The 26339-nt window shown below is 45.2% G+C and overlaps 1 protein-coding gene across 1 annotated transcript in view; it reads right to left on the bottom strand.

Annotated features, from left to right (window-relative positions):
• Positions 1–26339, bottom strand: part of ARHGAP26 (Rho GTPase activating protein 26) — a 381404-nt gene that overhangs the window by 258131 nt on the left and 96934 nt on the right. Inside the window, exons 2-5 of the mRNA XM_030320395.1 lie at positions 18523–18618; positions 16909–16970; positions 12665–12736; positions 7061–7162 (exon numbers count right to left, since the gene is read on the bottom strand). Of these exons, the coding sequence (XP_030176255.1) occupies positions 7061–7162; positions 12665–12736; positions 16909–16970; positions 18523–18618 (332 nt within the window). The remainder of the gene's footprint in view (positions 1–7060; positions 7163–12664; positions 12737–16908; positions 16971–18522; positions 18619–26339) is intronic.

Raw genomic sequence — 26339 nt, 5'->3', positions numbered from 1 at the left:
GCAGGCTACGCACTGTGAGCACTGAGCCCAACTGGAGCTCAAACTCACAAATCGTGAGATCGTGCCCCTGAGCCGAAATCAAGAGATGGACACTTAACCAACTGAGCCACCCAGGCGCCCCTTAAGATTTTTTAATAAAAATGAATATCCTGGTAGTGGGAAACAAACATCTGCCTTCTTTAGAAGTGAAGGGGTGAGAAACCATTCTATAACATACTTCACAGAGACAGACAAAGCCCCCAAAGAAATACCTCTTCCAGTGTTCCTTTGTCAAGATCCCTGCAGAGGAAACTGGGGACATATCACCCATTACACCAAATATGACACTGCTATCTTTCTATCTAAAGAACGTGGCAAATCAATCATTCATTCAACCATCATGCACAAAAAGAAATTTCCTTCATGGAACTCACAACATAGGGAAGCAAAGAGATTCTAAATAATTATGTCCATAAACAGAAAATTACAAACCCTGGTAAAGCACAAACAGCCCATTCAACTCTCCTGTGAGCAGCTTCCTCCTAGGTCAACATATTAACACATAGAAGCTAATTGGCTAAGTGCTGGGTGGGGAGGCAACCAAAACACACACACACACACACACACACACACACACACACACACACACACACACACACACACAAAGCGAAGGGCTAAACTTGGGGGTATTTTCTAAGCCTCTAAGCAGGGGAAGCTGGTATCTGCGGACTGAGAGATCTTTATTTGGAGGCCCAGTTTCAGAAAGTGCTGTACCCTCCTTCCCCAGGTGTGGCTGTTCAGACCACTGGGCTGATCCCTTCCACCTGGGCTCCTGCCAGCTAAGCCCCATATGCTCCTGCAGCCTCTAATTTCCTCATAGTGCAAATCCAACACACTTACACCAGGGATGCATCCACTTCCCCTGACCACCCACACACCTCAAACATCCTCCTTGCTCAGGCTTGCCAACTGACACTCCAACTCAAGAAAGGGTCATTCTGGAAATTTGCAGCGTGGCTCCTGCCGTTAGGCAGCAATGGAGGAAACTCCTAGGAGATAGACAGCAGAGCCCGGCATCAGTCAGGGAGCTAACAGCCCAAACATCTGGGTTGGACTCGCAGTTCTATCATTTTCTAGCTGGAGAGACCTACTCAAGTCACTTATCCTCGCTGGGGCTCTTTCCCACACCTGGAGGTAGTATCCGCCCTTGCGAGAAAAAGAGCTAAAGGATGTGAACAATTTGAAAGCCAAAAAGGGCTGTGTGCACATCTGCTGTTACTACCACCAAGCCCTTCAGACAGATGGGCTTCAGCTCCTCCCCCCTAAGTCAACCATGGGTCTCGGGGTGACTAAACTCCTTTCCTAACTAGTCTCCCTGCTTTCTTTCTCTCCCCCACCCCAATCCAGCCTGCACCCAGCAGACAGAAGAGCCTTCTTAAAACTGGAATCAGAAGGGGGTGCCTGGGTGGCTCAGTCGGTTGTCTGACTTCGGCTCAGGTCATGATCTCATGGTTCGTGGGTTCGAGCCCCGCATTGGGCTCTGTGCTGACAGCTCGGAGCCTGGAGCCTGTTTCAGATTCTGTGCCTCCCTCTCTCTTTGCCCCTACTTGCGCTCGGTCTCCCTCTGTCTCAAACATGGTTTGCAAGACCCTATGTGACCTGCCTCCCACCTCCCTGCCTCCCCACCCCTCCAATGCATCCTCCCTGTACTCCAGCCTCCCAGATTGACTCCCTGTCCCCTAACACTCCAAATACTTTGCAATTGGTGTTCCTTCTGCTTGCAAACCTCTTCTCCTAAATATTCAGTTTTTTAAAACTTTAAGGCACCATAAGAAACTTTTACATTATGACCCAAAAAACATGCCTTATAATTTTCTTCTGTTCTAGCTTCCTCTATTCTATTTCATGACCCAGTAATTCAGATTTTTATGACACTCAATTCTTAAAAAATACTTTATTTGAGAGAGAGACAGAGGGAGAGGGAGCAGGAGCAAGCGCAGAGGAAGGGCAGAGAGAGAGACAAAGACAGATTACCAAGCAGACTCTGCGCTGATAGTGCGAAGCCTGAGGCCGGGCTCGATTCCACAAACCTTGATGCCATGACCTGAGCTGAAATCCAGAGTTTGACCCTTAACCAAATAGGGTCCCGAGGCACCCCTAAAATATGTTATTTTTAAATAATTTCTACACCCAGTGTGGGCCTCAAACTCACAACCTTGAGCTCAAGAGTTGTATGCGCCACTGACTGAGCCAGCCAGGCACCCCAATACACGCACAACTTCAAGAACAGCATCCTAGCTTTTCTCTTAGTGGTCCTTCTCATCCTTCTAGTTTCAATTCATTTGTTAACCTCTTTAGAAAAGGCTTTAGTGACCATGTTAATGTACATAAGGTAAAAAGCACTGGGGTAACCTACCCCCCCCCAATTTATTTCCTTATCACTATGTAAAATTATTTTCAATGCTCTTCTCTGCCTGTGGCTCACCTAGTGCAATAGAATGTCAATGAGAGCAAAGACTCTGTCTCATTTTTCCACTTTTCTATCCCAGCTTCCAGAACATTGCCTGGCCCATAGTAAGCATTCAAGAGATGCTTAAGGAATGAATAAATTGATCTCTATGTGGCCATCAGTGATCTAGTTCTCAGGAGAAATGCATAACTCAATGCATTTCCACAGGAAAGAGAAGAAGAAATCCAATTAGAATGGTAGGTTTCTTGGGGCGCCTGGGTGGCTCAGTTGGCTGGTTGTCCGTCTTCAGCTCAGGTCATGATGTCACAATCTGTGAGTTTGAGCTCCCCGTCGGGCTCTGTGCTGACAGCTCAGAGCCTGGAGCCTGCTTCAGATTCTGTGTCTCCCTCTCTCTCTGCCCCTCCCCCTCTCACACTTTCTCTCACTCTCAAAAATAAACATTTAAAAAAAATTTTTTTTAATTAAAAAAAAAAAGAATGGTAGGTTTCTTTTGCCAATGCCTTTGCTCACCTGGGCTATAGAGTTCTTCACATCATTAGACCCCCTCCCCCCCCCCACCCTGCAATGGACTGGTAGGCCAGGAGTCCAGCCCACCTGGCAAGCCACTCAAGATGGTTTCCCTGCTTGTTACTTGAGAAACGGTTCATCTACCAGCTTGTCTGAGATGAACCAACCACTGTATGCTTCTTGGAAAACAAACACTGTCCTAGGCTCTAAGTTCATGAAAGCCGATCATTCATTTACTCTCCACAATACACTCAACACCTGAATGGACTCACAGAAGTATGCAATGAATATTTGTTAAGTGCATATTGTCTTTAAAGCTTCTTAGCCCTTAGGGGAAAAAAAAGTTAATTTACAAAATAATCATCCACTAGATGGCAGTGTCATTCCACATCACTGCACTATAATTTTATCCACCAAATGTACGGATTGGCTAGAATTTCAAAGTATTCAGTTCAGAGCTCTGCAATTAGGTAAGAATTCTGGATATTCAAAGAAAGTACATTTCATTAAAAGTGCACTAGGTGTCAGGTAATATTCCCAAATTGATTTTTTAATAAATGTGAGAAAATCATCACTTAATAGCTGGAAGACCTTGAACAAATCCCTTGACCTCTGCAAGGAACCCAGTTCCTTCAAATGTATTTCCAGTAGGTTCAATCAGAAGATTACCAAGGTCCCTCCTTCAGGTGGTGAATCCTATCTCAATGACACTGGCATTGAATAACAATGGCTGCCTAGCTGCCCAGCAACAACCCTCCCTCCCAAGGTGAAGACGCAATTAGGAGAGTACAGTGAGTTGAAAGAGCTCCAGGGTCAGGGGCCAGGGTTCACAACCTCACTGACTAGCTACAGGCAGGCTACTGAATGGCAAGGGAATAAATCTGTCCCTCACAGAGTGGTTACAAGGATTTGAGAAGATTCCAAGTGCCTAACACAGTACCTAAATAAGCATCAGTAAATATTTGCTGGCCTTATTGTTGTGGTCAGTGAAAAGTATTGTATCGTTTTTGTTGTTGTAAGATTTTTATCAATTTAATTCAGCTCAGGCACAACTAAAAAGCAATGCTCAAGAATACCCGGACCTTAAAGAAAGACTTACAGCCCACTCCTTGCCCTCAAAGTACTTAGAAAGCCTAACGAGGTCAAAGACAAGCACACAAAGAACCACAAAAGAGTGTAATGTAGAAATGTCCACTAACAATGGACCAGCTCTGACAATGTCAGGGCTATAGAGTAAAAGTTGGTGTCCCTGCCAACATTCATATGTTGAAACCTAAGCTCCAATGTGACAGCACATGGAGGTGGGGCCTTTGGGAGGCCCCAGAGAGCTCCCTTGGTCCTTTTACCACATGACACCGCATCAAGAAGAGTCATCTAGAAGCTCTCACCACATGCTAAATCTGCCAGCGCCACAATACTGGCCTTCCTAACCTCCAGAACTGTGAGAATTAAATTTCTGTCTCTATAAGCTGCCTCACCTATGGTATTCTCTTTTACTAGCCTGAACATGCCAAGACAGTGACGAAGAGTACCATTCAATTTGGGAACGGGAAATGGGGAGGAACGAGCCAGTCATAGGGATAATACTTTATATTTGTTTAGCAGCCATAACACGCATCCCCATACATGAAATAGAGAGAACACGTACTTTGTATTTTACCAAAAAATGGAACTAAAAAATCAGAGAGGTGAGTACTTGCCCCAGGTCACACAGTGAAAACATGAAACAGCAGGCCTTGAAGTAAGGTATCACTTTCCCAGCCAGTGCTCTGGGCTGACACTGCACTATCTTGGGGGGAGAGGATATTGGCATGGCTTTAAAAGAGTATGTTACAGTCATCCCAGACCAAGGAAGCAGCATCCAGGCATGGAGAGAATAGACCAGAAAAGCATCCTCACACTGGGGAATGCCATGCCTACAGACTAACTGTGCTATGGGCCCGTCAACACCAACAGGTGCTAGAACAATCACACAGTTGTTCAACTCTCAACGTCTCAACGACCCTGACTCACCTAACTGCTTAGGAACTGCAGAGCTGGCCACATCTAATGACTCTACGAAGGCTAACTCACTAAACAGTGAGGGCATCAGGACAGATCCTAATTTATCATGGATAACTGCATATTCTTGGGCATCTTCCAGTGCCCCTACCCCACACACAGCTGGGATCCCGTCCCCAAGGAATTAAGTACTTTATATATGATCCAGTGAAAATAGGTTTTCTTTAGGCTCCTCCAGCACATCTGACAAGATTCACCTGAGGAGCTAGGCTACCTTCAAGAATCACCTCCCCATGTGTTTGCTCCTTTTTCCCCAGTCAGGTAGGAAATCTTCCAGGATAGGTTAGTGTTTTCTACTTTTCACACCAAGTACTCAGTTGCTATTAGCTGGCTGACTGGCCAAGAACTGATCTGCAAAGCCCATTACAAACATTTGTTGCTGGCAGTGTTGTTGACTCCTCTTCATCATTTACACAATTGGTTTAAACTCGCATTTCAAAGCAAAGGGCTCTGAGAGCAAGACATTCCTAACTGAGGATGTGCAACAAATCGGGTTGGGAGGGGTTCAGACTCTACCATCTCCTATGTTATCTTCATTTTTCATCCTTTAACCATATGATCTTCATATTAACTTGCATGTGACAGAAGCACTGCATGGTATTTCCTCAAAAACAAAGTAAACTGAAGAATGAAGGCTAGCTTGACAAGTGTCCATCGAATGATGAACGGATAAAGATGTGGTATACACACGCACACACACACACACACACACACACAATGGAGCATTACTTGGGCATTAGAAAAGATACCTTGCTATTTTCAAAAATGCAGATGCAGCTACATACAGAGTGTAATGCTAAGTGAAATAAATCAGAGAAAGACAAATACCATATGATTCTACTCATGGTATTTAAGAAACAAAATAAATGAGCAAAGGGAAAAAGAGAGAGAAGCCAAGAAACAGACTCTTAACTACAGAGAACAAGCAGATGGTTACATGGTGGGAGGTAGGTGGGGGGATGGGTGAAATAGACAATGGGGGTTAAGGAGTGCACTTGCTGTGATGACCACTGGGTGATGTATCAAAGCAGTGAATCACTATATTGCACTCCTGAAACTAATACCACACTGTATGTTAATTAACTGGGATTTATATTTAAAACTTAAAAAAAAAAAAGAATGAGGGGCTAACTTGGAAGTCACAACCTCTCTTTACCACATACCTGAGAAAGGTGAAGTAAATTGTTAAGAGTTAAATAAAATGACATTCGTGTAGTCAACTTTGGAGTTCCACTAGTAACCTGCTCGGTCTTCCAGAAACCACTCCCTTACCATGCAAGTCTCCATGAACTAAATGAGAATTATGACAGATCCATGGTTGCAAAGTTAACTTATCTTTCCAAGTGAATTACTCTTCATGCCAATCCAGAAAGTCCTAGGGCAGGCCAGATAATTTATCTCTTGTGAAACAAAGTTACCAAAGCGTAAAACATATGAATGACAATAAAATCCTGCTTAAAGAAAAAGAGAGAGAGAGAGAGAGAGAGAGAGAGAGAGAGAGAGAGAGAAACAAAGAAACAAAGAAAGAGAAGGAAGACTGCTGTGAAGTACCAATGGAAATATTTTTTTAAAAAATAATAACAATAATATTGGAGGAAGAAAAAAGTGTTTCAGATACTGACTTTTCAAATCAGTGATAACAAGGCAGGAAGTCAAAAAGTAAAGCAATAGGGTACAGAACAAAGGTAAGGGGTGAGACAAACAGGAAAATTTCAGTTTGAAAGGAAGAAGCACATTTCAGTTTGAAAGGAAGAAGTACACTTCAGTGCTCACGGCTGCCCCACAAGGAGGTGAGTGACGTTGACCAGCAGTATGTGCCCCCACCCACCTGGTAGGTTGGACAGCCACAAAAGGAGTGTTGTGGATGTGAAGATACAAAGGGAATCCAGGCATTAGGCATCTGATGAGGGATTGGGGTCAAGCTCCTGGTTTCTGAGGCCACTTCAAACCCTAGGATTTTCTGGCAAGGAGGAACGGGCACATATTCTACAGCAACACATAGAAATTAAACACCTTGTTCAGGATATTAGTGAAGTTTCTTACCTCCTGAAGCTGAGATTCTTTCTTCTTAGAAGACAAATTCAAGTGTTTTTCTAAGACGCCACAATACTTTTCTGTCTCCTTGTCATACTTCTTTTTGGCTTCCTGGCAAAAAGAAGAGAGGAGGGAAAGAGTAAAACATTGCAGGAATAAAAGCAACCTTGTCAACACCTGCCGACTCAATTCCATAGGTCACCATTCCTTCAGACCCAGAACAGCCAACTACCCATCTCTTCCTTCTCTTCAAATAATGCACATTAAGTCAAGCCAACCCTCCATCAACACAGACCGACGGGTATGAATGTCTATCACAGAACACAATGCCAGAGACAAGGTAAATACCAGCATTTAATAGTGGCAAAGCCAGGACTCCACTTTCTAAGAAGTTCAACCGTGAAAGAGAAATCTCTAATTTCTAATTCAAAGGATGTTCAAGGCCAAATAAAGGAGCAAAGTTACCTATGAAGCTAATCCCAAAGCAGTAAGACCTACTTAAAGCTTAAATCGGACCAATCTAGGGTAAGGGCAGATTCAGCTTTAACAGCAGTCAAAAAGTACTTAATATATAGACCTAAATATTTCTGGGCACAATACTGAACACATGTGGGTCTCTGAACTGAAGAGGAATTCAAATGAAAACAAAGACAACAAATGTGTTCACAGCAGCATCAGTTATAAAAACAAACAAAAAAGCAAAAGCACATCACTGCCCAAATACAGGGTTTCAGATAATTAAAGGGTGGGACATCCAGTAAATGGAACTAGGAAGGCTAGGTGGTCATATGGCAAGCTGCTCATAATGTAAGGGAAAGTATTAGTATCATGATATGAACTTGGTGCATCCTACATAGAATGTATCTACCTACAGACAAAGATTAGATGGAAAGATAAACGAAAATAATCAAGTTAAGGAAATGGGATAATGGGTGATTTTCTCCCTCCATTTGGGAAATTTTTATTTGCCTACATTAATAACTTTCAAAATGAAAAATAATATAAATATCATAACACACATAATCCCTGCCTTCCCACCAAATCAGTGAGTCACTAAGATTCTACTTTTATCTCCCATTTTACGGAGAAGAAAACTTAGATAAATGGAGGTTAACTTGTACAAAGTCATAGTGACAGAGCTGGGATCCGAGGTCAGGGCAGGCTGCCTCCAAAGCCCACCCTTCAACCGCACTTGAGACACATGTTCACGGGCAGTCTCTCTTCCTTCCACTTTCTGGGGGGCTGGGGGGGGATGGCAAGCAAGGGGGCTGGAAAAGGCTGACACTGGCTTGAAGACAGGATCAACTTCACTAAGCGCATTATTCTTACTCCTTACTCAGGCAGAACCTAAACCAAGTATTTTTTTGCAACTCCAAGGGCTCCAAGAGTAGAAAAACTTTTGCAGCCAGGTAAGGAAATGCAGAGACATCTCCATTCATTCCACAAAGATAGAAGAAGCAATCACTCTGTGTCAGACGCCTGAAGCCACTGGAAATACAAAGTAGAAGTGGTCCCAAGCCTCATAGGGGGAATGTTCAAATAGAAGGACAATCAACCAGAAAACATAGAAATAGCTTAATTATAGACTGCAACAAGTGCTATGAAGGAAATAAGGTGCACTCAGTTCACAGACAGGTTCCTCAAGAATGTGAGCTAAGACCTGCTAATCATATGAGGGACAGGGTGGAGGCTTCTAGAGCACAAGAGCAGTACCAATGCTCTGGGCAGAACACTGGGCAAGCCTAAGTGGGACAGGTGACAGAAATCACCAAGAAGCTCCCACCTGAAGCCCCGGAAATCCCAGGCCATGTCAGAACACTATTTATCTGGTCAAAAGCGAGATTCTAAGCCTCTCAAAGCAGGCAGTCATCACATACCCTTTTTAGCGGCCATGTATCCACCTCTACAAATCTGAATTTTGCTTGAAAGACTACTTATACCTAAGAACAACTCAACATGCAGAAGCAAGAGAGGAAAAAGCCTGGGGAGATACTACTCCTTCAAATTTGAGGAAGGGTACAGGCTACACATTGACTCAAGCAACTCTTTCCTTTGTAGAAACCGGCAACTTTGACCTGGGGCTCCCATTCCACTTATGCTTGCAGATCCACTCCAGCAACCTGTCAGAAAGCCCCACAAGGAGAACCCTGTGCTGGGCTAGCCCAGCTGGCCAGAGGTGAGAAAAGGCCAGGGAACATGAGTCACCAGCATTCTGTGACTTTTTGGCAATTCAAGCTGCCGCATTCCATGTTCAAGAAGACAGCCAGAGCTAAAGAGAAAGGGAAGCAGTTTCTGTCCTGAAAAAAACAGCAACAGGACAGTCAGGGAGTAACTCTACAAAGATTTAGATAACACTCTTAAGATGGAAGAGTGGTATTCATGACTGACTCAGGTAGGAGGCAGTGCTTGCCTTCCAGGGAACCTACTGTCAGTGGCCTAATGGAGAAAAGACAGAGTTAGAATCCTGTAAGTTATTCCCAACTTCTCATGGACTGACTCTAAACAAATCACTGCCCCCCTCCAAAACTGGGTTCCCTCATCTATAAACTGATGGGGGCTCAGGTTCAGGTTTCCTCTTTCAATTCAGAGGCTGTCTAACAAAAAAGGAATAAAAACAGCCACCTCCTCATTGACCTATTAGGATAAAATGAGATTAACCATAGACAGTGCTTAGCAGAGGGCCCAGCAGACAGAAAGTGCACAATAAAATTCAGTAAAGATGATGATGGCGGCAGTGATCACAGTAGCCATGGTGGTAATGGCACTCATCAGACTCATCATCTGAACATACCTCTTCCTTATGAAGAACACCACTTGCTTCCCATGCCCTGCTGTCCCATGAAGGTAAGGCTTCATGGCACCTACCGCAATTAGGAATTATGTTTATTTATTAGCTTTTTGTTTCATGTCGTTCTCTCTAGTCACACCATGAGCACAGTACGTCTACACTTGCTCTCCATCATCCTGGGGCCAGGCACAGAGTAAGTGCTCATGTATTTTTTTTTTTTAATTAATGAACTGTGTGTACTGAATCTAACAGCGAACATCAAAGGACTATACGACAGGCACTGTTCTGAGCGCTTACCTGCATTCGCTTGTCTTCCTCCTAAGAACTGTAGGAGGTAACTATTATCACTGTCTCCATTCTACAGATCGGGAAATGGGTATGAAGAGGTTCAGCTACTCCCCAAGTTGACATGCCAATGGCATCAGTGAGGTTAGGGCCCACTCTTCACCATTGCTCTCTAACTTCTGTTTTACTTTCACTGCAGTGCCCAGCGCTCCAAATGCACCTCGGCTGGCAGAAAAACAAACTCCCCCAAACTCAGAATTCTAAACATAGGGTCAAGGTTATGCCAAGCTCAGGGTCATGACCTGCTGCAGGCCAGCTACCTCTGCAGCAGAATGCCCAGGAGTCCTCCTCCCTGGCAGCCTTCACATCCAACACTAAATTCTGCTTCTTGCAAAGTAGCAACAGGTTGTTACAGCAACCGAAGCAGCACCAGAATGGGGAGAAAGGGTAATTTTAGCCCCACAGAGGCAGAGTTCAGAAACTTCCACTTGGCCGCTCAGGAGCCCTGGCTGGCTCTTAGGTATTCTTCAGTCTGCTCCCAAAACTGCCTGGTAAAGAGTTTGTTTCTTTGCTTTCTCTTAAAGGTACACAATCCTAGGATATAAATGTATGTGTATGAAAAAAAGAAATGACCAAAGGAGAGGGAGGGGAAATCATCCCCAATGGCATTACACTGTTTATTAAGAAGGAGAGATTAGAGTACGTGAGAGGCAACATGTTTTGATGAGCTATGATTTTATTTGAATTCTTTTATTCTCCTATTTCTCACCATCTACAGCCCCACCTCTACCGCACTTCTGGAAAAGTACCTGCTGCTATCATTAAGATCACTGGTATTACCCAAGAGTAGTCCACTCAGAATCCTGCTCCTCCTCTATGCCAACCAGGGGCTTTCAGGAACCCCGGAGGCAGGGCTGAGGGCAGAGGCCAGAGTGAGAAGGCTAAAAAGATTCTTGGAAAGAGAACTCGATAAAGCGATCTGTCTGCTCTGCTGCTGTCTCAAAGCTCTTCAGAACGTCCAGAACCACCGCCATCTATTATCATGAACAGGAAGTACAAGTCCCAAGGCCACTAAAGTGAAGGTCCCTGAGCCTACACACGAGAACCCAGGGAGAGACACTCATGGCAAACTCAAAATCTTAGTGGAATTAGACTCCCTTTGAATTATATATTCCATAATCTCTGATACAAAACCCATGAGCTCTAATCTTCATAAATGTAAAGGATAAAACTAGTAGAAAGTGACTTAGAACTGGAAGAAAAATCTTTGCTATGGTCTGTCCTTCAAACTACAGTCAACCATCCCTCTGAAGAACCCTGACTGAACGGCACATTTTCTTTGCAGACCCTCATCATATTCGTTTTCAGAAGCAGATGTGCTTAGGTGGGAAGGTGGGGTGAGGAGACAGATCCCACTTTGTTGTATTTCAGTTATCTTTCTCCCACATACAGGCACCTACTTCTCAAGGCCATTTCACGACTGAGTAAAAATCTAAGCATGCTAGTAGGTGAGTGATGTTGCCCAAAGCTCCCTGCAGGTGGCGCCAGCTGAAGGATTCACAGTTCCAGAAAAACAGGAAGAAAATGTCAAAAATCCTTTTGCTTTCATTGATTCCAGTGAAAACACTTTCCCTGCAGGTGGCCTCTAACACTCTACTGAAGGTCAAACTAGCTAGGATTTCCTGGTGATTTCTCACAGGGCAGGGGAACCCGGGAGAATCTACCTTTTAAAAATGAACAAGGGGCGCCTGGGTGGCTCAGTCGGTTGAACATCCGACTTCGGCTCAGGTCATGATCTCGCCATTCGTGGGTTTGGGCCCCGCGTCGGGCTATGTGCTGACAGCTCAGAGCCTGGAGCCTGCTTCGGATTCTGTGTCTCCCTCTTACTCTGCCCCTTCCCCACGCATACTCTGTCTCTCAAAAATGAATAAACATTAAAAAAAATAACAATAATAAATAAAAAATAAAAATGAACAAGATTTTCTTTACAGTCTTCTCAGGGACTGACAGAATCAGCCAAATTTTAGCTGCAGTCCTTCGCCATCAGAGCTAACAAACTGGGACCTAGGAGTTGAAGCAGTCCTGCTTTTTGACCTGCACAATGTAAAAGATGTACTTTTTTAAACTAGGAAATTTCAAAGAAAACCATGACTTTTCACTTTCTCTTGAAAAATGTCAAGATCTAGCAACAAACGGCCCATTTTCAAACACTAGCAAAAATGAGCTGTGTCCCTCCCCACCCCTTCAGGGCCCCATCTGCAACCCAGTCTAGGCTCTGAGTCCTGGGTGTCCACAGTAAGCACAATTCCCCGTTGTCCAAGCACAGATGTATCTACTAACACAAGGAGGCACGGTTTCTACCTTTGCATGATTTATGAACTAGCACAAACCAATTAGGTAACAAAATGCTACAATGACTGCTCTGGGGTTTGACCACACTCAGTCTTACTTCAGACACTTGGGAATAACAGATGAGCCGCTATAAAATCCAAAAACAAGGCTGCCCTAAAATCCAAAAACAAAGTTTGTGTAATTCTCACCTTGGCAGCCCCAATCTGCTCCTTTCGAAACTTCTCCAAGGGAGTGATGAGCACCTCGCTGGCATTCTCAATCTGGTGAGGAGAGGAACAGAGCAGGGGAGTTGGGGGGGGGGGACACGTAAACACAAAAGCAATGATCAGTTAAGAATTCCTTCCGTGTCTCACTTTAAAATTTCAGTAAGCAACACTGTGCAGGTGTTGACTGTTCACGATACGTGAACTGAAAGCACGTCAGATCAAAATCTAGTCATCATCTCCAAACACGGAATTCTTCCCGTGTGTGACTCACTCTTTACAGTGAGGACCTCTAAAAAGGTAAGCAACCACATGAAGGCAGAGGGGAGCTGGTGACAGGGCAGGATTTAATTTCAGCCTTAAGTGACTTCTTGTAAAGGCCAATTGACCAAGTTACATTTAAGTAGATATATTTTAGACATATCAACATTGAGTCTAGGTTAAAAACAAGAAACACCTGTGGACATGCAGTGGCATGAACACCTTCTAAGCCGGACTTTGTGTATTCCTACCAGTACTGGACTAGGATCAGGACATTTGTGCCTCCAGGCCACGGCTGCCTCTCACCTTCACCCCAAGCACTCATCCCATCAGGTCCTGCACACAACAATACCATCACCCCAAGGCACCTCAAATGCAACAAAACTTGTTCCACTTCCAAGTTTTGGCAGTTAGCCATTTCCTCAGACGCTGGATCCCTGAATTCTCTTGTGGACAACTCATTTCTTATTCTAATTCAGGTTTTGGCCTAAAGGTCACCTCTTTAGGGAGGCCTTTCCTGATCACCAGCATATTCCAAAGCAAACTTCTCACTACCTCACCAAGTGTTTTCTTCAGAAGACATAAGCCAGCTAAAGTTTTCTAATTTATCAGTACACACACACACACACACACACCATCTTGCAAATGCTCACTTGCCCGCCATTCTCCTCCAAACACAGAAGAGTGCTGAAACGAAGGAGCACTCAAATATTTTTCATTGACTAAATCAATGAATGATTTCTTGACTGGCTGCCAACTGTGTGACCACAGGCGAAGCATTTAACCTCTCTGGGCTCTCATTTCCTAATGTGCAAAATGAGTAGGCTAGATTGTTCCAGCTCGAAGATTCCATGGTCTGTTCGAAGGCAGCAAAATATTTTACAATCTTTCCTTTTAAGTCATTCACTGCTTACTCGTCGCTCAACTAATTATTTCAGGAATCTTGTCCCAACAAAGGATTATTTTCCTAAATCACATGTGCATCCATCACAATGAAACCAATAGAGTAAATGCCAGAAGCCATAGATGGACACAGCCAAGAATTAAGTAAGCGATGTGAGGGATAAAAGGTGGCAGGTCTCCAAATTTACTGCCATTTGCCTTTTTTTTCTCAATTTTGAGAGCACTTACCTCAGAAGAGAGCATTTTAACATGAGGGTTGCAATGTTTAACTTGTTTGCTTTTTATTATTATTTGATGTTGCTTAATGGGCTCCCTCATTTAAATCTTCCACAAATCAAGTGCAAGTCTCCAAAACTCACAGGGGTGTGCTGAGCCAAGTTAGCATACACTTGAGCCAAGAGCACAAGTTAGCATACACTTGACAGTAAGTTACATTTTTTCAAGAAAAAGTAAACTTAACAACAACAAAAATCCCAACGTCCAGGCTGTATCTCAAGCCAATGAAATCAGAATCTCTGTACTCTGTCCCAGGCAGAGTTGTTCCAATGGGCATCCACAGCTGAGAATCTAGCCTTAAGGAGAAGCACCCCCCTCCCCCCCCCCCCACACACACACACACGAAAGCACGAACTACACCTGGGAAACAGGACGCCCAAGACCTTGCCCCATTCCTTCTACTGCTTGCTATCAGACTTCACAAGACCTCAGTATTCCCATCTGGCCAACGAAAGACTACAGATATAGTGAGAAATAAGGTTGTTCTGGGTCTAAGATTCTACGACTGTGTTATTTCCACTCCAGTCTAAGCACTGCACTGATACTCATGACACAGAAGCCCAATCTATGCTCTTCAAGAACTCACATTTACTATGGGACAGACACATGCAGTGATTATCAGACACAGTGGAGAATCAGATACATGAACCAGATACTACGAAAATACAAAGGATGGCCAAATATCCCAGAGAGTCAGAGAAGTCTTTGCAGAGAGGTGTGGCTTTGGGAAGCTGAGGTGAATTGATGAGGCTGTCCCAGGATAAGGAGGTAGGGAAGGGGCCTGAGATGGCCAGATACTCGGATGCACATGGCAGAAAACTCAGTTCACAGACATTAATAATAAAATTGCAGAGGCAAGCTGAAGAGTATAATCCAGTCATTGTTCCCTTACCACAGGCCATAGCAATCTGCAGGGTATTCATCGAGATCTGCTCACCACACCCCCCACCCACAAATACTGACTCGGCCAAGAATCAGACTCAAAAGAATCACTTCCCTTTCTCAGGCAGTAGCACGTGCACAAACACACAAGCTTTCCCCTGCCTCCACCCACCACCAACCTTGCTGCAGCTACCAGCCTCCTGATTCTGATGCAAGCACCCAAAAATGGGCCATCAAAGTCAACAATGTCTCTCTGTCCAGGGCAGAAGGTGAGAACTTCCGCTCTGTGGGGAGTTTCAAAGAAATTCCCACATTCTTCAGTATAACACAAATTTGCGTTTGAATCCAAACTGTGACACTTTTTAACTACGTGACCTTGTGCATGTTAATTAACCATTCAAAACCTCAGTATCTTCATCTAGACAATGGGATGATATAGATACCACCTCACAGAGTCATCATGCAGGTTAAAATTAAAAATGCGTGCATACACAACATCTTGGTCAAGGCTATGAACTGAATAACATCTCCTCAAAATTTATATGGCGAAGCCCTGACCTCTGTGAAATTAATTAAACAAAGATAAACAAAGAGGCCATTAGAGTAGGTGGCTCTAATGTTATAACAGCCTACATAAGCAAACCAAACCCCAAGAGCGTAAATCTCTCAAGGCTAAGAAATGGAAGACCAATTAGGCATTCCCAAGTAAGACAAAAGCTTAAGCTATGGCCAATCAAATAATTAACTTGCTACTTCCATTTGTTCGCTATAAAAGTCTTTCCCTTATACTTCCTGCCAGTGGAGGGTCCCTAAACATATCCAGTTTGGTGCTGCCCCGTTTGAGCCAATTTTTCTTTGAATAAAGTCGTAAAAATACAATATGCCGCAGTTTATCATTTAAAACTCCCAGGATGACAGTATCTGGAAATGGAGCCTTTGGAAGTAATTAGGTCATAAAAGTGGAGTCCTCACAATGGGATTAGTGGCCTTGTAAGAAAAGATGTAACGGCCACTCTCTGGTATTTAAGGATATGGCAAGAAGGTGGCCAAGGGCCAGCCAGGGAAAAGGTCCTCACCAGGAACCAAATCAGTTGGTTCCTTGATCTTTGACTACCCAGTCTCCACAACTATGAGAAATGAATATTTGCTGTAAAAACCATCCAGCCTATATTTTGTTCTGGCAGTCTAAGCAGATGAAGACAGGCTTAGTCTCAAATGATCAGTTTTAGCATGGGAAGAGAGGGAAAAAGTTGACAGACTCTTCCCTGGAACTCTGGAGCACCACCGCTTAGGGCCAAGTCCCCCTAGGGACCAACTGCCATGAGGCCAGCAGGGGGATTTAGGTTCAGGCTTCATTCTTGATATCTTACTGACACAAAGAGGATGCAAAAGAACTTTTCACGGATGTGTTATCTGTTATCTATCAGAATAATTTAGAATACAGAAGGTATCTCTTAAGAACCTAAAGATCAGCATTTGATTCTTCAGTTTGCACAGTGCCCCCTTTGTAGAACCTCTTGTGATTGCTATCATTTAGTTAGTGCCCATTTACTCGGTGCATACTATAGGGCAGACACTGGGTTAGGTGTTTCAGAATAAGAAGTGAAGGAGTGACCCCTGCCCTTCAGGAGCTCTTGGATACATTTATTAAGATGAGAATCGGGGGGTGTGGAGGGGGGCAGAGTGTGACACCTTCGTTCCCACCCTGCCCATGGGAATGGAAGGCCTCCCAAAGTTAAATAATTCAAAAGATCCACCCATAAGTCATACCTTACAGGTACACCTTACAGTCAATCTTTGGGAGTTCAACAACGTGGTCCTAAGTTGCCCACAGTAATCCCCTGACATGTATGAAAGGCTGACATGACCACACTGTATGGGACGAAGAGCAGCCTGGCCATACTCACCATCCGTATCCGTTCATCTTCAAGATTCCTGAGGACAGTGGCAAACTCCTGCAAAGACTTTGCTGGAAAAGAGAAAGTGCCATGAAAGGGACATAGACAAATGGGCCTTTGGGAGCCTTTCCAGGTACAGTTAGTATGTTATGGAATGAAATCCCTTGGCACATGCAGAATCCTAAAGTCAATTGCTTCCCAAGGCTCTCCCCTTATCTTTTCATCATTAACCATCCAGGATGACCCCTGAACGCAGGTTAATTTCACCTGGCACTCTAGCTAGGAAAGGATTTCCTTCAAAAACCTGCCTGTTCCTGACACTACCCAGGACTGATGAGATGCTGGCTGGCTCCCAGACTCTCGGCTGGAAGGGGCAGAGTTCCGCTTAGGAGTTGAAGGATTTCCTGCCCAGGATGTGACCCCTTCAACCTTGGTTGTGGGGCTGCGTCAGAAACCAACCTTTCCTCTGGCACCCGAACTACACCAGTGTAGCTCACAATGGAAACCACATCTCCGGTTTCTCCCTGGATTCCTCCTCCTGAGTCTTCAAGCTACTTATCAATACAATGCAGTGTGCAACGTGGTGGTCAGACGTAGAGAGTCTCCTTCACCAGAATTATTCCCAAAGGGGACAGGCATTAGGTGCAACAGCCCTGAGGATATTCAGGACAAAGGTGGAGTCTTGGGAAAAGTACCCATGTATTCAGCAGTTACTACAATGATGCATTTTCACTGCTCTCATCTATTGTCCCAACTGCCTTTGCTCATGCCCAGATCGTGGCACTCTGCGTGACAACAGGGGATTCAATAAGCATTTGACAACTTTTTTCAGTTTAACTCTCTCAATCCTTGCTCACTCCATGGAACTAACCAAGACGCCCAATGTAAGAAGAGTCAAGTACAGTGACTAGGCCCTGCCAAAGACAGACATCTTGACATTGCAAATCATCTGCGCACAGCATGGTAATCAACACTAACCCCACCCTCAGCCTCTGGTTAAGGAATGGGAGAGGAGATGGCGGGATGGGAGGGTGTGGGTCAGTCCATGTGCGATGAAAACAGAAGGATCAGGCCTTTAAGAACTGGGCGGAGAGAGGATTTTAGCTTTGCTCGCCACAGCACGTGGCACCTCAACAGAAACAACAGAAGGTGGCCAGAAGGAACCGTGTTGCGGGAGCCAGCGTCAGCAAGCCCCACCACCCTCAGCCCAGGAGCAGGCAGCAACTGTAGATCAGTCCCAAGCTCAGGCCTGCCCCCCTGCCCCGCGCCCCACAACACCCCGGCCCTCTTCTCAGCCAGAGGGGTGCATGGGGCAGGGTGGTCCCAGAACAGATCTCCTCTCATCCACAGACATCTTGCCAACACCTTGACCACTCTGCCTGAGATGCCAACTCCAGGGTACCCATGCATGATTTTTCCCCTGCACAAGGGGCCTAGTTCGCCACTTGGGATGAACAGGCCCCTTGACCTCCGACCCTCACTTCACTCTGTCCTCACCACTGTTGGTATGGGCTTCTTGATTCGTGACACTTAGACACTTCCTCTCACAGGAAAAAGGCTCAGCAAGGACACAGACAGTTATGGTAAACCGTGACCTTTCTTACACACACGGTTCAGACTTACCTATACACATTTCATCATCTGTTTCTGCATCTCCTATGCACTGGAATTTAAATTCATTTAAGGAATCAGCAAATTTCCTCTTCGCTGAAGATAGATCTAGCAAGAAAGAGAGAAAATATGAATTACGGACATAAACTGATGTTCTCATGTGCTGCACTTTTTAGTCGTTCTACTTCATGCAGCAGCTCGATTTGCTCCTGAGGCAATTTCAAACACAAAAGAATCTAAGTTCCAAAACGCTGAACAGCTGTTTCTAACGTGAAATTGTGATTGGCTTGACAAATTCATACTTGTGTTAACACTGCTTTAACCATTCTGCTTCCAGATCTAACTCCTCCAGCCACACACTGAGTCTCGTCGTGGACACTGGTCCTGGCGGGAATCCACTTGCCTAAAGAGGTGTCAGGAGGCAGTGTGGGTCAGAGCAGACATCAGCATCCATCATCCCGTGGGTGAGCTCAGCCACGGACCTCCCACATCCCGACATCAGGTAGGGAGCTGGAAGGAAGGGCGAGGCGGGCCCAGCCCCCGCCACCCAGGAGCTCCTGGACTCCTTATTGTGACCCAGGCACAAGTGACGCCGAGTTCTCACAACCCTCGCAGTTCCCCTCACGGGGAGAGTGACCGGCCAGCCTGACCAATTTCCACCTGAACCATTTTCCTGGGTCACCACATTCCCCGCTGCCACAAGAACAAAGCCCTGGCAATGTTTTGAGTTGGGGTTAAAAACACACCCCACATATGTTCTCTGTAAAGAAAGCTCTTGGAAATCCTTGTCAAATTTAAAAAATAAGCTTCCATTTAAGACGGTATCAAAAGCCAATGATCCCTCCTGAACCCTCAGCTTCTGTTAAGGGTATAAAAGCACCCAGGTACCTTTAAGTGGCCTGACAGACACAGCTGCTCAGTCCAAATGCGCTTAACTTAATTCCACAGGCAGCCTTCCTGCACATTAGGCTAATCATTCAAATGACCCTCATAGATGTTTCCCTTATTGAAGGGGAAATGGTATTATGTTCAAATTCCCAGAGGAGGGAAATATGAGGCACAACTGGCAACACGGACTGGCTTTAATGAGATACGGGGAGGAGGCTGGGACGGCTCTGGCTTCACAGACCAACATCACCTAATGGAATCATCCTTGTCTTGTTTAGTTCCTGGACCTGTTCCTTCAAGTTAGGGGTCATGGGTGGTTGTTTTTTCCTCCATCTTTTGGTTTTGCTGGTTTCCCTGGTGCACCTGCCAGTGCATCCTGCTCAGTGCGTGAATACTGTATGCACGTGGAGGGCAGTACATAAACTCCACCACCCGTGTGCAGCTCACCAATCCCAGAGCTTATTCCAAGCGCTAGAAGTGAGTACAAGAGGCTGGCTGAGCAGTCGGGCTCTTCTCAGGTCTGGGGCTCAGGCTTTGACCACCTGGACAGCAGGAGCTCCTGCTCCGAGACCGTCCTCCCATGGGCTCCGGTGACACGAATCCCAAGACAGCTGCGGCTTGTGCAAGGAAGGCCCTCAGCTCTACACCAAAAGAAGACAACACTTGAAGTGGAGAAGGAGAACACAGGAGCCAACAGCCAATAGTCTCCAGTCTCTCCCTGGTCCAGTCACTTTAATGGAATGGTCTTTGGCAAAAAGTGCAGAGATGCCAGCAGAGGAATCGGGCATCTGTTAAACCTGGCAGACCCAAGCTGAGGATATCCCTAAGAATGCCAATCACTCCCTGGCAAGTCAGGAAAGAAACAGATGCATCTGAAAGTCAGAACGCTGTGGGGAGCAAAGACACGAGGCCACAGGCAGGCAGGATGAGAAAAAGGCAGAATCATCTTTCAGAACAGAAGACAAAGCCCCCCAGGAAGGCCGAAGAGTATCATGCCAAGAACGTGAACATGGCTGTGCTCAGTCACACCGTAATTAGAATGTTCTCCAGAACAGAATTCACAAAGAAAGGCCTGCGCAAAGAGTAAGAACAGAATAGCTTCTCTATCCACCTAACAATCCTCTGTGCCTCCCCAGGAGGCAAGAAAGACTCAAACTGGAGAAGCATCTAAACAAAGTGGAAATAAGCCAAAATGTAAGCCAGGCTTGGGAAACCTCCCAACACACACCTGAGAAGCTGTACCGTCAGGGGCAGCTACCAATGAGGATCAAGGAGCAGCTAATAATGCACAACAGGGCCTTTGTGGGGCCTTTTTCACAGGAGGACCCATCTAAGCTATAGCAGGGCCTGTTAGCTTCTGACCAGAAAGTAACCTTATTTCATTGTCGAGTGACACACAGCACACCCTGCCACGACACAAACCTGAGAAGCCGCATGGGACACCCACAGAGCTGGTAAGGACGTGTCTCTCGCTGATGGAAGAATTAGGTAATGAGTACTGCTCCAGAGGCAATACTGGTTACAGACCAGTGAGCACAGTTAGGTAGACTAAAAAAATCCCAATTACTGGAATCTGAAAAGGAAGTCACCATTGGGCCTGAAGGATTTGTGCCTAAGAGACAAATCTTTCGGTCAAAGTGCAGGGAAACACCTGGTGTTTTGTTTATTCAGCATACTCCCTAGTCTTTGCAACAGCAGCTCAAGCTTTCTTTGGAATCTCCCCTTGAGGCTTTCTCGCTCGGGGTCCTGGTTGTAGGCTGATCAGCCTCTTGCCCTCACCCCAATCTTACCTAGCTCCTGGGCTCAAATTTCAGCTCCACTATTTCCTAGACAGGTAACTAACTCTGGGCTAGGCCTAACTTCATAGTCCCTTATCTGACAGAAGCTGTCGGCCCCACCTAACCCACCAGCTTATCAGGAGCCCCAGGGAGGCGCACTGCACAGGCACTCTGTACGCCGTAAGTTTCAGTTCTAGGCAAGGCTGGGCTATTGTTCCCTACTAAGCGAATCGTGCAATGACAGAACCTAGGGAAGCGAAGCCTGACTACGTGATGTTGAGAACTCAGGTAAGTTAAAAGAGTGACCTAACAGCAAAGAGCTCTAAGGTGGGGATCTGGGTCTCTCTAAGCTCGTGCGTGCTAAGATCTTTGTAGCACATATACACCATGATGCCTCACCCTGTTAACATAAAACCCCTACTGTTACTGGGGACAACAGAGAGGACACCAAAAAGAACACCTAAAACACAGTGCTTCTTGTCTACAACCCAGAACGACTGATGGCATCTTATGCAGACGATCACCTTTGACATGTAGCTGCAGAGAGATTTATTTCTGGAGACTTCACTCTGAGGCAACAAGAATCTAACGTGCACATTCCAGTAAGAAGAGCAGAGAAGCAAGAGAGGCTGGTACTGATGTTGAGTGCATGCCCAGCTTCATGACACCCTGCTCATAGAACCCCAGTGTTTCATGTTCAGTCCAAAATACAGCGAGGCGCAAAAGTCAGTAATATTTACTCTGCAGAAAGATCTGTTGCTAGAAAGGCAGAATGCTGGCCAGAGCAGAGAGAAGTTGTAACTGGCAGCTGCTGGGGAGGACAAGTATTTGCCTTATAGAATTGAGTTGCCTCCACCTCAGTGAGACCAGGCAGCTAAGGGACACAGAAGCAGCTAGAAGTCCGAGCCTTGAAAGACAGCTCCCAAAGATGTCTGCTTACTAGGGGATCAGAGAGAAGAGCCCTTCTCATCCTGGAGAAGCCATGCTCTCTGCCTCCCCAGTTACTAACCTGCACAGTTTTAAGACAATTTAACCTAACTGTAATTCTTTTTTCAGTAAAAGAAGGTTGATAATTTTTTAAGTTAGGATCTACCTTAATTTACACAAGTTTTACCATTAGTACCATAAGTCAAGCCATTTCCATTTTCCCCTTGCGTAAAACTTAATATACAGGCGCACACACAAATACATAATGTGTACACACACATAATGAAGGACTCAAGGTAATTGTAGAATTATATTTCTTTCAGGGCATCTGTCACCTTTCTTTGACCTCCAGTTACCAGAACTGTATATAAGTACCCATAAAATTTTTGCTCCTCAATCACATCTCCCAGGATTTGGAAACGGATTACTGTTAATGAAGTCCAACTGCCACGGTATTTGTGACAAGACTGGCCTCTTGGCTGCTTAAAGTGCAAACACCAAAGTCCCCAGGCCTACCTAACCTCTCCCTTCTCTGAAAACCAATTACACTTACTCTCCATGCCTGATTGCCTTGTATTTGGAATGATTCCAGAACTATGCATGAGTGGCTCCCTGGCAAATGCATATTAAGTGCTTAAGACAAGGCCGAACAAGGCGGCCCTTAAGACAGGCTGGACTGATCTGGCCGGGCACAGCAACAGAAGGTGTCTTACAGATGGAACATGCGAGATCCCCAATTGAGAGGACCCACAGGTGGGTATGAGTTCTCCAAATAAGAGGGTTGACAGCTGGACATGAGTCCTCAGGATGGCAGCTTTGCCCACAACTCACATTCTCAGGTAAACTTCCCACTCTCCAAATCAAACTCTCTCTCCTCTCCTACGCTCCAACTAAGGGCCTCTTCCTGTGTCACCAGTTTGGCAAAGGGCACCACCATCTGTCCTGCCACACAAGTCAAAGTCACACACCCACGTGTCATCCCTGGCAGCACAGTGTCCTTCCCAAGTGTGTCCGTTTCACCTCCTAAACATGTCTGTTCTATACACTCCTCCCTGTCACCATTCACAAACGTCTACATCAAATGCCCCCATTTTCCTGGGTAACTACAAATGCCTCCACTCTGGTCCCCCACACTCACTTTTGTCCCTCCAATCAGTTCTCTCTCCAGTCATGACAGCTCCAATAGTGAATCCTGCAATGGGTTCCCAGAGTTCTAAAACCCAAGACCAAAGTCCTTCCCAAAATCTTGCAAATCCTTCCCAGCCTTGCAAGGCCTGGGCCCCCAACTTCCTCTCTGGGTTCTGCCAGTTCCTGGAACTCCCTACTCATCCCTGCAGCCCTCAACTGAAAAGTTTAGTCCTCCAAGAAGCCTGCCCTGACTTCTGTAACTAGACCAAACCCCACCTTACCTTCACCCTAAGTCCTATGCACCTGTTTTTTCATAGTAATTTTATATTGTTCAGGTGACTCTCTGATTAGTATCTCCCCAACTAGTAAATTCCTTCAGGGTGAGGATCCTGTCACTTCATGCTCACCAGGACAACCTCAGAACCTAGCACATCACCTGGCTGAAAGCAGGTGTCACAGGAAGAACAAAGGGGGAGGGGAAGTTGGACACTCCATTAGTTCCCTGCACTCATCAAAGGTGAAATTCTCAGCTGTATACTTCGCAAGTGAAAATAAGATTAGATACATAATAGGATAAACGTCAAACTTCGTTAAGCCGGCCTGAAGTTTGCATATATAGGAATATGCTTACTTAACATAGAACCACTTCCCCTCATCTTCTCTGTTGAAGAAGATTCCCACAGAGCTGCAGAACCACCAGCAAGGACATGAAGCAAAAACCTTCTCTAAACCAAGAGACCAGGAACAATGAGCTACAAACATGCCAGGTGTGGGCCACAGCCATGTGTGCCCTTTCAGCCCCAGCCTTTCCCCAAGCCTGGAGCTAAAACAGATGAAGGAAGGGTTCCGGAGACCCTTCTCTCCTTCCCCATACCTGGGAAAGTGGAAAACACATCCAATCAGAAACTACCTAGTGCCATTGCTTAACTATAAGAAAACAAACCATGTTCCTTTGTGAGGTACCATTCTACAGCCTGAAACCCTGCACTTCAGGAGCAAAAAGAGAGATGGTGTTCAAATCTTACAGTAGAACAAAACACACTCACAGCTTTCATCTAGTTTCTGTGATGCAGTCTTACCTGTGGCCACTAGGTGGCGGTGGACAATATCAGAGAAGAGGTGTTAATAACCCAAGGAGAAATGACAAAGCCTGACAAGTAGTGCTGGGCACAGACCATGCCCTGCTGACACCCACCCAAGAAGGGAAATGTCCAGTAGACACTCAATCAGCAATGCGGGGAGAAGCGCTGGCCTCCACGGGGGAAGAAATGCCCCAAAACATGCAGAGGACCTGCGTTCTTCTTATCCATTCAAGCCTGAGACATGGAGGGGAAGGGCTAGAGGGATGAGGTCACTACCAGTATGTCTCTTCCATTTTTCCAATCTGGTTGGAGCAGACTCAGAAAACCACTCTGTCACTAAAAGATGATATGCCCACCAGCCATATCAACCACCACATGTCACATCATGTGCATTCTGATGATACATTTGCGTGCTTTTCCTGAGGCCATTCCCCTAAAATTCTGTTACCTAAATGAGGACATAGCCAACCCTGACTCTGGAGAATTTGTTTCTTCAAACAGAGCACTAAGGCTAATGAAATTCTCAGAGTTATTTTAAAAATGAAATTCTGGGGCGCTTGGGTGGCTCAGTCGATTGAGCACCCAACTCTTGATTTAGGTTCAGGTCATGGTCTCACAGTCATGGGATCAAGCCCTAGTTGGGCTCTGCGCTGGGTATGGACCCTGCTTAAGATTCTCTCTCCCTCTCCGTGTGGACCTTCCCCACTCCCACCCCCTTGCATGCATGAACACGCTGCTCTCTCAAAATAAAGTAAAATAAAATAAAAATGAAATTCAATAGAAGGAAAGGGGCTTCACCACTTCCTAGACAATATTTCCAATTCCATTTACATGGAAACATCCTTTTTAGATTAATATGGCGCTCCAACCTTGCCTTCACCTCCATCACAGTAACTGTTAATACATGATGCCTTCACTTATTGGGCACTTACTATATGTACCTACTGAGTACTTTAACTCATTTCATCCTTACAATAATCCTACAGGTAGGAATTATGAGTCCCATTTTGCAGATGGGGCAACAGATTCAGAGATTAAATCATGTGCCATGGTCACATAGCTAACGTGTGGTAGTGTGAGAAACCTGGTCCTTCTGACTCCTAAACTCTCAGCTACAATACTCCAAGGTGTAACTGACTCTAATATTTAAGAATCTGGTATCAGTGTATTCAAATTCTAAAAGTGATACATATACATTCCATACCCTTTAGGAGACTGCAAGTTAGAAGGACCTCATCTGTGAACAGATATACCTGTGCTTTCAGTCACTGCAATCAACCCCAATCTAGAACAGATGACTCTCCCTCTGACTTAACATCACACAGTCAGTAGGAGCCTAACACTACACTGCGTCACAGTGCCTACCTCATTCACCTCATCTCATCACGTAGGCATTTTATCATTTCACATCATCCCAAGAAGGGTGAATACGGTAAAATGTTTTTTAAAACAGAGACCACATTCACTTAACTTTTATTACAGTATACTGTTATAATTGCTCTGTTGTACTTTTAATTATTGTTGCAAACATCTCACTGTGCCTAATCTATAAATCTAACTTGATCATTAGTATGTATGTGCAGTTTAAGTGCAGAAAATAAAAACAGTCTATATAGGTTTCTGCACGATCTGTGGTTTCAGACATCCACTGGGATCTTGGAACATATCCGCCGTTGCGGGAGGAGGGTGTGGGAGAAGGACAGCTGTACATGAACTTGCAAATTAAGGGAGAACATGCTACAGCAGTCAGAGTAGGGGGAAAAAAACAGCTATAGATATGCAATCAGGCTATTACTCCAGGTGGGGCCATTGGAGGAGTCCTCCCAGGAAAAAAGAACAGGGAGTAGCTTTTGAAGAGAGCCTTAAAAGTTCAGGAGTCCAGTATTATTTAGAAATGAAAGGAGGTACACGGCACGGTAAGCAGGCATGGGAAGGTATTCTAGAAGTAGCAACAGGAAGCAAAGAGGACCCAGGGAGACACAGCAGGCAGTTCAGCCTCATGGACAGAGCTAAGACTAGGAAGAGA

The sequence above is a fragment of the Lynx canadensis genome, chromosome A1 (assembly GCF_007474595.2).
Source record: "Lynx canadensis isolate LIC74 chromosome A1, mLynCan4.pri.v2, whole genome shotgun sequence".
NCBI lineage: Eukaryota > Metazoa > Chordata > Mammalia > Carnivora > Felidae > Lynx > Lynx canadensis.
Note: the sequence above shows the minus strand (reverse complement) of the source record. Positions and strands in the feature narration are given on the sequence as shown.